Source organism: Dysidea avara, chromosome 4 (genome assembly GCF_963678975.1).
Source record: "Dysidea avara chromosome 4, odDysAvar1.4, whole genome shotgun sequence".
Classification (NCBI taxonomy): domain Eukaryota; kingdom Metazoa; phylum Porifera; class Demospongiae; order Dictyoceratida; family Dysideidae; genus Dysidea; species Dysidea avara.
This window is the reverse complement of record NC_089275.1, coordinates 35,971,577-35,984,580: the sequence shown is the minus strand read 5'-3', so window position 1 is coordinate 35,984,580 and position 13,004 is coordinate 35,971,577. Positions and strand designations below refer to the sequence as shown.

Here is a 13,004-nt window from a genome sequence, read left to right as displayed (position 1 = left end):
TATGCTGACTAGGCATTTATTATGTCACAGAGTTTCCCAGGGTAATCCCCATGAAGTCAATCCTGTGGTGGCGAAGTAGATATGAACACTGATTTCACTACGTGATTTTACTACGTGAGTTGACTAGCATGTAATAGTGTGCAAAGCTGGCGACACTGTTAGCGTATTTTCGTTGCCGGCTACATTATACACCACCAGGAGCTCATCGAGTCCGTAGTACGGACTCGATGAGCTCCTGACACCACCCTAGAGAGATTTCCAGACTGCAAAATACGCGACAGAGCAGAAACGCTTTTTCCTTAACTGTCAAGATAAATCGATTGGACGCGATTGTGGCCTATCATGTGATGTATATAATCTTTTTGCCGATATTAAATATGGCGTCTGGCACGCTGGGCCACTTTACAAGGGCGTGGCCAGAGGTGTTATTACTGGCTGTTTTATTTTATTATTGCTTTACAACACCAGATGCAAGATTACAGAATTAAAATGATTGTACAAAAATAGTGTGGTGGTGTAGATGCTCAAATGTCAACATGTGCCAACTGCTGTTAAACTGTTACGTGTTGAGCAAGGTGCTGTTATGTGCACACACAGATAACTAGCTAACCTGCAATGCTGAAAACCAGTATTTTTATACTGAGTTGTCTTCCTTTAAAAAAATCTTCGGAATTTTCTAGCATCTTCAATGCCTTTGTTCCCAAAGTTTTCTTCCGACTCATAAAGGGCAACAATAAAAATCCATTAAGAGATCCTAGAGTTCCATTTAGGTCACTCCATGCAAATGACAATGTAGTTTCCTGTCCTCCATGCCTTGGTACCCTCATTGAATGTTATTGTTTAAGCTTCATTTCCTGTAGGCACGAGATTCAGTATCATGATTTTCCATTTGAGGTACAGTCTCATGCTTCACATCTTCATGGTTGGGTAATCAAGACAACAGCAGCAGGCCCTCAGAAATTATACTAATTGCAACTGCATACTATTAATATACTGTATTACTTATGTTTATGTGCCAGTCAATTCCTCTAAAATTGTATTGCTGTGTATGTGCATCTTTTCTGCTGTGCTGCCATGCTCTGTTTGTCCATGCCCTAATAATAGGTTGTCCCATTGGTGATTGTGTTTGATTGTATGTGTCCCAGGCCTAGATGATAATAAGCTTCCCACACACACTGAATATTGAAAACATCTAGAGAGGAAACTGATTGTATGTGTCCCAGGCCTAGATGATAATAAGCTTCCCACACACACTGAATATTGAAAACAGCTAGAGAGGAAACTATAATAGATCTTACACACAAGGTAACAAAATGTGACTGTCTCAGCGAATACCCATCTAGTTTGCACAAGCATGCATTTTGAAATTGGTGGAATTACGCATATTACAAAGAAAATTTTATGCAAGTTTCAATCGGGCCATTACTCGGAGAAGGAAGACTCAAATCAATTAAATCTATACACCATCTTATTCGCCTACTCATGGGAAGTTCGAAAACCTTTGTTTAATTTCTGTAGCCCCAATGGTTTACATGTCACGTATGTTTGTTTATGATGTGGTAGACGTAAACAAAATCATTGCTGCTTCTTCAATAAAACAGCCTTCATACGCCTATGTGCAAGTAACTGCTGGGTGAAAACTAAACCTTGGTCGATCTGCCAATCACTGGTGAACATTTTAAGCCAAATTCCAACTCTAGACGAATCGAAACAGAAGCTATGGCTGCGAATGTAGGTGCCTGTAGTAGCAGAGTTACTGTACAAATCGATTTCCTTGCTCTTCCTACTGTCTAGTACTATAATTCCAAAACTACTTACCGTAGAAACTTTGGTGAACCATTCCTTGAACAATGCAGATAATACTGAGAAAATAAAAAGAAATTTGGAAATGTGCAAAATAGACAGATTTTTGCTGAGATGTTCACAAATGCCAACTATTCCAGTTTTTTACACATGCTGACCTTAGTTTGAACTAATTTTGCATGTAATTGCTGCATTTCCACTTGCACAAATGTGACCATCTCAGCAAAACCCTGACTTGTTTGCACATATTTTTTCTCAGCATTATCCGCCGTGTCCAAGGAATAGATCATCAAAGTTTCAGCCTTCTGTGGTGAGTAGTTTTGGAATTATAGCAGTAGACAGTAGGATTAGCAAACTAATCAATTTGTACAACGATTATACTGAAAATAAACTACAGGCACTTACATTCGCAGCCAAAGCTTCTGCAATATGGCTTAAAATGTTCACCATGGATTAGCAAATCATCCAAGGTATAATGTTAGCTCTGTAGTCAGTTACGCATATGGGCATGAAGGAGGTTTAGTTAAAGAAATGACAACGATGTCGTTTACGTTTACCATGTCGTGAACAAATGCATGTGACACGCACACCAGATTTGAGACTTCCTTCACTGAGTAATGGCCCAATAAAAACTTGTGTATTTTTCTCAGTGGAATGCGTAATTTTACAATTTTTTTTTAAATTTAGATTTTCTCAATACACATGCTTGTGTTAACAAGTCTGGTTTTTGCTGAGACAGTCACAAAATGATGATAGTATGAAATGTCACACTGAAAATGAATGTCACATTGATAATGAAATGTCACATTGAAAATTACCCTTTTCTATATTCAAATATTTTCCTTGGAGGGGGCTCATGCCCTTAGCTCCCTGATGCAATCCCACATCAGACCACACTAAAATGTAAAATGATCCACTTTTTAAGAGCCTACCCAAATAAAGCCTGGAGTACGGCCCTGAATAATAATAATTTATAACTGCATGTTACTTCATTACGTATGTCACTTATATTAGTATATTGTACTTTGTGTGGGAGGATCAAAGCAATGCTGTGTACCATATTGTCCATACAGTACTGCATAACTGTACTGTATGAGTCGTACAGTACAGTTTTGCAGCTAATTGGGCAAATACAGTACAGTTATACACTTAATTTGGCAAATACAGCACACTTGGGCAAATACAATACAGTTATTCAGAGAATTTATTTAAGGAATGTTATGTATACAACACACTGTAAATCGCTAAAACCAGCCAAACTAATCCTACGAGTTCGTTCTATGGCTAGGAATAGATTGTATAAACACTTACTGATCGTCTGATCACAGAGCCTTTTAAACACGACTCCACTAAGACAGCATAATTGATCACGTGTATGACATTGTAAATCGTTAAAACTAGTCAAACTAATCCTATTAGTTCATTCTACAACTAGAAATAGAATAACTAAAGAAATCCCCTGGTTTTCCGGTCAAGAACTGAGTCGTAATGACTCGCGTGTCCCTTCAGCTTTGCGAGGTCACAGCAATCGTGAGTTCAGTAAGTATACTGTAGGTTATATTACTGCTAAGTTTCAAGGTGAGAAGGAAGACTAGTGGTTGGGACTCGTACGTAGACTACACATCAGCACCAGTCATAAGCCTGCTTTACCATGCCCACCTGAACAAATGAATTGACTGACATACCCAAACAAGCCAATTACAAGTAGAATAGGTTATGTTTAGTAGTTTTACTTGATGTATTGTGAACTAGGTGTAATCTCTACCATATATGTGACCACCAGTTGAATGCTGGGCTAGTCAGTAGTAAGTAGACTGTGAAGAACGGCCATGCCGACTGTCAGGAGCTTTATAAAATATCAATCAATCAATATCAAGCACAGATTCTACCTTCAGGCCTTTGTGTTCGTCATCCAGTGCTTAACTGGCTGAGTTGATAATAATTGTAATCTGATTCACATATTCAGTATATACAGTAGCTACTTGGAAAGTTTCAATAGTTTCATTTTTTGTGATAGTAATTCTAGTTACCTATGACTCATAGTTCATTTTGATAGTAAATAATGTACATTGATTTTACTTTAGGTTTACTTCTAGTGTACATCAATATTAAATGATGTCACATGATCTGTTGAATGACTGGGATGGCACCCCTGAAGATGAAAAGGAAGGTACGTAGAAGTATACAGATGTGGGCACCACACAAGTACATATTTACATACGGAGCTTTAGCGCTTTATGGTATACTGTGGCTGATATAGGTTATTATGCCATCCTTACTTTGCAGCATTGCTGGTACTCAAAACATATCATCATTTGGTGTACCAACTGCTACACATGGACTACCAACATAATATTGAGATAATACGACAACATTGTGACATTTCTGCATATTTTGAGAAACACATGAAGTCTGGTGCTACTCCCAAGGAATGTAATGACAGAATCCTCACATTTCTGGAGGACAAGTTTTCACGTCATTGTGAATATGATGAGTTCATTACTATCTTAAGAAAACTGGTTGATATGCCTCGTGCCCAGACTACCATAGACCATGCAGAAAAGTAAGTATGTATCCGTGTGTGTGTGTGTGTGTGTGTGTGTGTGTGTGTGTGTGTGTGTGTGTGTGTGTGTGCAGTTAGGCAATTATGCCTGTAATATTGGCAACGCAAGGGCTTTTAAATGGATAGCAGTGTAGAGGGCTTGCTTCTACTAATTGACATGCACTTCTCATTTTGTCAACTCAAGGTACAATAATGAGTTGTAGTCTAAATAAGTTAGATGTCAAGGAACCAATGAGTCTACAGGATTTAGAAAACCTTAGTAGCACCCTTGCTGCATCCAGGTGTTACAACCCAGCACCGTTGAGTTTTCTAAATCTTGTAGAACCCTAGTTCTTTACGTCTAACTATAATATGTGCACATATGTTTGTACAACAATTTGTTAGCTGATGTCATATTATTATATTTACGTGAATGACTTTTCTGTGGAGTTAACATCATGCACTGTCTACCTACATAGAGACCAGACAATACGAATACATTGTGTATTGTACTGTTCTAGTCATATAGTCAGTTTATGCATTCATATTAATTTGTTGAATGGCTAATTAATTGTTACAGAATTGAAACAATGCTATGCTGAAAGAAGAACAAAAGAGAAACTCAAAGGTAAGAGTAAATTGTACAAACGTATGTCATAACTGTTACAGTACTATGTGAAACTTTTCTTTTAAAAGTATTCTATACTCTGGTACATGTACCTGTATCTATTATTACATGTTTGTACTATTATCTCCTTATAACGGTAGCTGGAGTTGCCGATACTGCTGCAACACATACCAGTAGCACACCCAGCAACACAGTTAATACGGTGGTGGATAGTAAGGTTAAACCAGTAGAGAATGGGTCTGACAGTAAACACCAGTCAACTACAACTGTTATGGGTAAGTATGCAAGAAATTAGAGTATTGGTCCGTCAAAAATATACCAACACAATGCATACATTTAAGGTCTGACCTGGATTGTTCATTGTTCATCACATGTGTTGATTGTTTAACGATAACAGTGTAAGTATAAATCAACAAATCATTGCTAGCAACTATATGTTCTAAAGAAAGTATATTGTGGAGGTGTAGTTTCAAATTCATTATAGTACAGCATGGACTGTTTAATTACAGTATTTCAATCATTTTGTGCTTGTATAAGCTAAAGTATATAGACCAGATAGCAAGTTTTATATAATGCAATTCTTGCTACGTACTTTTCATTGGTCACTCTTACTCTACTCCAGTTGGAACCTGGATACTGAAATGATATCCTTTAAAGTGAAGATTGGCATAGTACTATACTTTCTAAACATCCAGGGACAGAGTTTCCTGGAGTCTTAGAAACCCCTTTGAAATTTAGTTATAGACTAACATCATTTATCAGTGTAGCAGGTAGTATTGTTCTCAGAGGTGTACCGTGTGAGATGCTATACCCCCATAATGCCTCTTACTAATGCAGGAAAACCCACACTACTTTCGTATGTAAAATGGTTATTTCTCTGAAACTTTAGAGATACTTGCAGAAAGTGACGAAGTAATGGCTGGCACTATCTTAAAACATTCATTGCATGTGTACAATGTGCTGTTGTGTGCGTATTGCCAACAGACCATTGGTGTTTGCACCATAATAATATTATATTAATTAAATATACCATTTCTATCCTACACCTACGTATATATTAGTGCACAGCAGCAGAAGCCCATCATGATCAGTTACTAACAAGTGACACCGTTCCAATGCAAACCACCAATGCAATATTGAGGTTTCTTTAAACTTGAAATTAATATAGTGATGAATATACATGATGATACATGTTTTGAGGCACGCTCTGCCATGTACATATAAGGAAATTTATCAGGATACTTGTAACAAAAAAGATACAGTTGTGATTATTATATTAAATAAAAAGCCAATAATCTTATTGAGAAGCCTCACTACTAGTTTTCCCATATTAGGATATTATTGTCAACACTACTGCGTGAACTATCATAATGTTACTTTATTAGGTAATACACAACAGTATAAAAACACTACAGGCATATGAAGGCAGTTTGGTTGATGAAATGGTGACGATATTGTTAAGTTTGCTACAAACACACATGGCATGTATACCATTGTGGCTACAGAAACAAAACAAAGATTTTTGAACTCTCCATGAGCAGGCGAATAAGATGATGTATAGTTTTAATCAATTTGGTCTTCCTTTGCTGAGTAATGGCCCAATAAAAACTTACATATTTTTTCTTTGCAGCATAAGTAATAATACAGTTTTTTTTCCCATTTGTCTCAAAACACATGCTTGTGCAAACAAGTCGGGTATTTGCTGAGACAGTCACATATGATACTCTTGAAGAGACTGGACTTTGGGTCTCTTTCTATAGTCTTATTATGCATGTAACTTTAATAGTAACTTTAGTAAGTACATGTACTTAACAGCCTGATTGATATAGGTAAATCACTGTCATAGTTTTCTACTGGTGTTCATCTATCAGACTCATTTAAAAACCACAGGTGCTGTCCTGGATAACAGTAAGCTGCATACATCGGCCACAGATATGATGACTAGGGTGGTTGCAGAACAGCTTTACTCCACACCTGGTAGGTATAAGAAATGAAAGTTTAAGGATAGCTGTTTTACAGTACAGCATAATGCCTGTTTCTTTTATTTACTTAAAGGTTTTGATGTACTAGAGAGCTACAAGGATCGTGTGTGTGATAGTTTACCTGCTGACTATAACACTACAGCAGTTAGACTACAGACACTGATTGGAGCCTCAAATCACATGATCCAGTGGGTACTGACTGGTGACATGTCTCAAGTGAACCATCGTATCTACCAGATTGTGTTAGTATATGTGTGGTGTCAACCCCACTTTATCGAATTCTGTGATATCATGGAAGAACTGGCTGATGACAGTATCACTGTGGGACACATCAAAGCATTGAGGAAAGGTGAGAAAATAATAGTTCCTATGTACACATGTTTACATGTTGCACGTGTGTGTGAATACAACATAGAAAATCATAGTCGAAATATCATAATGACATGTCATTGAGATACATAGGCAGTGGAGATGGGGGGATGGACTTGGACAATGCTTGCAGCAGTGGCGTATCTAGACTTTCCCCATTGGTAGGGCACAGCTAGGGCCTCAGCTAAGGCTGCTGAAGCAAGGGCATGCCATTTCAGTTGCAAAAAAACATGCTTTTAGATTTTTATGAAGTAGTTTTTTTTTATTTGTATATTTAGCTAACTTGTTCAGATTGTACAGTAACACTAGCTAGCTAACAACATTACAGTAGAACAAGACAACACTATACACCTTATACATGATGAAACACTACAAGGATCTATTGATATGATTATAAACTACAAGAACACTAGGAAGACACATCCTTATCAATATCACCAACAACAGGTGATTTAATCATGTGCTCAATTGGTGGACGTTAATTAGAATCGTCATAATTATTGGCTTTATGACAGCTTTTCGATGAGTAATTTAACATAGAATAAGTTTCACTAGTTAGATAATGCAATGACCCATGAAAAACTGGTGATTGTGGGTTTCGTAGTATTCAGTTTGGTAGGGCACTAGCCAAATTTAGCAGGGCTTAGGCCCTACAAAGCCCTGCTGTAGATATGCTACTACTTGCAAGATTAGATTGAGATACTCTAATAGAGCAGTCACATTTACATTTCCTTGAAAAATTGTAAGTATAACTAGCTACTTACTTAGTAAAGTAAAATAGGCTTTCTGGACTTCTATACTATGAACATTTTCCTGGGGGAAAGCCCCCAGATCCCCAGGAATAACAACATATGTATCTACAAATTAGTGCGGTACACTGGTGTTGTCTAGGTCAGCCAATAACCATTGAAGAAGCCTTTAAACCGGTTATTGCCCACCCACTTGGTAAACCATACGTTATCCCTGCTGACAAGTGTTAACATCACAACATAACCTCAAAGAATATGTAAATATGTGATTGTAATAGCTGTTATTGCAAGACAGGATGTTGATGGTCACTTTGGTACCACCCTAAACCTTCCAGCAGGCTTGTTCTGTCACATCATGTTGGGTAGTTGGAAAAGGCGGATATGGTCAGACGCGGACACAGATGCGGACATGGACACAGACATTTTCAAAAAACATTTTTACATTTATATAACAGTTACTTTTCATCCCTAACGCTGTTTTTACAGCAGTCTTCGCTTCCAGACCCAGGCATCAATCTTGTCATAGTGCTTATCCATTTATAAGCGCACGTGCGAAGGACTAGACCAGCACTCCACAGCATGCCAAAGACCATATGTGACCGGATTTGCGAAAAGGGGTCTTCCATACACATCCAATTCCGTAAACGTTGGAGACCATAACTTAGTGTTCAAGTAACATATTAATCTGAAAATTTCACCATGTATTCAGCTATATTGGTGCTCACCACTGCCCACATTTCAAGGCAATAGCTCTTTCCAATCTGAAGTTATCAATTGTCAAAGTTGGTAAATTGGATGTGTGTGGAAGACTCCTTTTCGCAAATCCGGTCACATATAGTATTGTACACATGCTCTAAAGTCTAATACAAAGTTATATAGTTGCAGAGATTAGCTTGTATGCCCCATGCAACTTAGCTTAGCAGGCTAAATCCACAATCTTATGCCTTTTAGTATAAAGCGCAGGCGCTTATACCAAGTGTGGAAGGTTTCGAAGGACCTGGCCTACGAGATTAGGTTGGGACATGTTAGATTAATCTCTATGACTCTAGACATAGAGATTAGGTTGGGACATGCTAGATCAATTAGATTTCTAGCGCACGTATACAACACTATATGTTCTTTAGAGTGCTAGTGTATCCTTCGCACATGCGCTTATATATGGATAAGCACTATGACAAGATTGACTCCTGGGTCTGGAAGCGAATGCTGCTGTAAAAACTGCGTTAGGTATGAAAAATAACTGTTATATAAAATGTAAAAATGCTTTTTGAAACTGTCCATGTCCACGTCCGACCGTATCCACCTTTTCCAACTACCCATTATGTCTGCCAATATACAAACAAACCAATTAACCAGTTATTGCCAATTATTGGTAGGCAATTAACTGGTGACAAAAATTTTGTAGGTGTACAGCACTACTACAAATTGCATTGGGTAAATTTCATTGTCCAACTTGACCCCCCCACTCTTTGGCCTGCTCCACCATCCCTGTTGAGATTATTTTGTCACATATATGTACATACATGCTATTGAGTACTATATTTAGTTGTGCTGTACATACGATAGCTATTATTCTGGAAATAATTTGATAATTGTGCAGCATAGATATGTATTTATTGGTAGATCTCATTAGACAACTCTACAGTGATGAACACATTACTGCTGAAGAAGCATCTCACCTTGAATCATGCAAGTTATTTAAAGTTCCTGTGTCCTCTACCACTACTACTACTGCTCCTTCCATCCCTCCTGTGGTTTGTGACTACAGTATAGTCAATGGAAATAGCTCTAATTCAGGTATATCAGTTATTAGTACTACCAAGGCTGATGTCACAAAACTTACTGAACTACTCAATGGTCCTACAGATCATGTTGAAGCGATTGCTAGCACATCTACTGACTTATTCACAAATGCATTTGGTGTTACAGTTACTGAGCATAATTCCATGACTACTAATGGTGCCAGTGTTATCACTAGTACTGGACCAGAACAAAATATTGACATGACATCTCATGAACAAGACCTAGAGTTACCACCTTGTGTTGCACAGTCTGGTGAACTTCTTACTGACTTAAAGTTATCAGATAAGTTGTATACTGATGGTTTAGGCAAAAATGAATCATCAGATACCTCAGAATTGTCCAATATCATTGTGCACCAAATGCAGGATCTCCAGGATGAAAAATCTAATGATAACTTTCCAACATCCACTGAACCTACACTTAAGGATACTGTGATAAGAACTGACCAAACAGATGCTCCAAATGTTGGTGAAAATCCTTCTCAAAGTTCTACTTCTGTTGCTTGCATAAGTGAAGAGAGCCTTGAAGAAATCACAGAATCTGATTTAACCGTAAATGGTCATGTAAAGTCAAATTCATCAATGTTGTCTGATCACAAGGAAGACACTGTTCATGGTATGTGTACGTGCGTGCGTGTGTGTGTGTGTGTTCCTATGAAGCATACTATAATATACCAATAAGATTGTGATACAGGGTCATAAAATTTACCAATGTATTAATGCATAGTTTACCTATACGTGTATAATGTACATATTATCATGTGTAGAATCGTCTTCAGATACTCTTAAAACGACTGCTTTACCTGAAACATCAACTGTTAAACCTTCGTTGCATACTTCAGGAGAAAGACCACAGATAATGACCCTGAATTCGCATAACACTGTATCTGATGGAGCTGAGACTCACCGTACTGTACTGACACAGGGTACTAGCGACCAGACTGGTGAGATCAATCAGTTGATAGACTACATTGTGGATAGTGGGTCATTTCCGTATTCCAAAATTGCTTTCCTCTGCTTGACCCCTCAACAAGAGAGAACTGAGATGTTTAAGAGAATTTTAGCAGATATACACAAAACACGAGGTACTTGAAGCTCATACTGTTTGCATACTACAATGGTACCTGTTAATGTGGACACTTGAAAATAGAGACATCTGCGTGTACATAATCTGAACACATGCTTGTTAATGATTCACTTGCATGTATTTGGAAATCAGGTTGGTCCCAAGGTGCCCATCACGCATAGATTTCACTGTACTTCATTTTTTTAACCAATGCGCACAAAATTGACAGTTTTTTTCCTTTCAAAAACCATTGTTGTTAATTTTAATACAGGTGGAGAAGTCCACTCCAAAGTACTGGTTGATGGTGATACTACTAGTAAGAAAGTTAGCATTGAGTTACCTAAAGAAATATGCGAACATCTGGAATCAGCAGGTGATTATGATTGACTATATGTTTTACATATACATGTGCCCGGCTTGTACAAAATAATAGCAATCTATTTCTTGATGTATTGATATTATATATATATATATATATATATATATGTACAGTATATGGTACAGTATTATTACATAAATTGCTACACAACAAGTCACAAGGTGTGTTACGGTACTGCTCAAATGTAACGTCACACTCGCTTGCACCACTCGATTGCGAGTGATTAAAAAACTCGCTAATTAAAGGGTGTGGCACCTGTTTCCTTCGCAAGTATTCATCCCAAACTTGCTAATTAAAGGGCGTGGCACCCGTTTCCTTTGCAAGTATTCATCCCAAATGGGATGAATACTTGCAAAGGAAACGGGTGCCACGGCCTTTAATTAGCAAGTTTTTTTAATCACTTGCAATCGAGCGAGTGCGACGTTAGGTTTGAATAGTACTGTACTTCATTCATGCACTTAAAAATTGGTGACATGAATTAATTGCTTGATTACAGGTCTCACAGTTCTCAAGGTCAAGTATGGAGAAATGCTTGAATGCTTTCCTGACAATTTTGAAGCCACACTAGGTGCCCTACAGAACTCACTCAATGATTCTCAGATATGTGACATCCTCTCACTCACTACTGGTCACAATCAGAATATACTAAACTGCTTGATCATGAAACTGAAGAGTAAAGAAGACTTGCTAGACTTCTGTGATAACCTTGAGAAGATACCTGAAGCTTCTTCTTCACTGCAGAACATTGTAGAACAGCTCAGGAAAGGTATGTCAGTATGTACGTACATATAACTCTAATACTGTAACAATAGACTTATGTACATTTGTTTTATCCATGCACTTGTTTATTACAACTTTTCAGTTAGACATTAAGTGTGTTCCATTACAATACAGTAGCTAAACAAAGCTTTCTGACAATCATACTTTTTTAATTGCCTGACAGCATACTTTGGCATTTGAGTAGATTGGATTCTACTTGTACTATACACTCACTACTGAACATATTGCCCATGAAAATCCAGTGAAAAAAATTTTCAACCTGTGAAAAGTAAAGTTTTCATTGGGTGGCCACAATGAAATTTTATTTTCATAGCATTTTAATTGGGCTAATTAATGAAAAACCAATGAAAACCTAATGAAAAATTACCACTGAAAACTCTGTGAAATGCTTTTCATGGACTTTTCATTGGTAACTTTTCATTGGTTTTTCATTAATTAAAATGCTATGAAAATAAAATTTTATTGGGACCACCTAATGAAAACTTCACTTTTCACAGGTTGAAAATTTTTTTCCATTGGATTTTCATGGACAAAATGTCCAGTAGTGACTGTGCTGTAGCTATGTATACAGTTACATGTAGGGAAAAATAAAAATTTTATATTTGAGTAGGGATCGAAAGAAATGGAAATAAGAGAGGCCATCTACACCTACAGCTATATTAGTGGACATTTCATTCCTACTTCATGGCTGTGCATGACTGAAGTGGAATGTCCACTAGTATAGCTGCAGGTGTAGATAACCTCTGTTGTTTTCTCACTTTTTATTCTATGATCCCTACTCAAATATAAAATTTCTCATTACATATGTTTGATATTTTTTTTGTGACATGACTAATGCAATGGAGAAAAATGATTCCAGCCAGACATACAGTAATGTGTGCCCCTACTATCAATTACTGGAAAG

The 13,004-nt window shown here is 37.3% G+C and overlaps 1 protein-coding gene and 1 long non-coding RNA gene across 2 annotated transcripts in view; both read left to right on the top strand.

The window, feature by feature from the left end:
- Positions 1–31: 31 nt before the first annotated feature.
- LOC136254838 (uncharacterized) lies at positions 32–4,351 on the top strand. The gene is made up of 3 exons (XR_010700799.1): positions 32–114; positions 3,888–3,973; positions 4,090–4,351. It is a non-coding gene; the product is annotated as an uncharacterized lncRNA (long non-coding RNA).
- Positions 4,352–4,356: 5 nt separating this feature from the next.
- Positions 4,357–13,004, top strand: part of LOC136253804 (uncharacterized) — a 17,401-nt gene continuing 8,753 nt past the window's right edge. The window contains exons 1-9 of the mRNA XM_066046462.1: positions 4,357–4,366; positions 4,926–4,973; positions 5,114–5,248; positions 6,864–6,950; positions 7,029–7,304; positions 9,697–10,491; positions 10,643–10,960; positions 11,213–11,314; positions 11,817–12,086. Of these exons, the coding sequence (XP_065902534.1) occupies positions 4,357–4,366; positions 4,926–4,973; positions 5,114–5,248; positions 6,864–6,950; positions 7,029–7,304; positions 9,697–10,491; positions 10,643–10,960; positions 11,213–11,314; positions 11,817–12,086 (2,041 nt within the window). The remainder of the gene's footprint in view (positions 4,367–4,925; positions 4,974–5,113; positions 5,249–6,863; positions 6,951–7,028; positions 7,305–9,696; positions 10,492–10,642; positions 10,961–11,212; positions 11,315–11,816; positions 12,087–13,004) is intronic.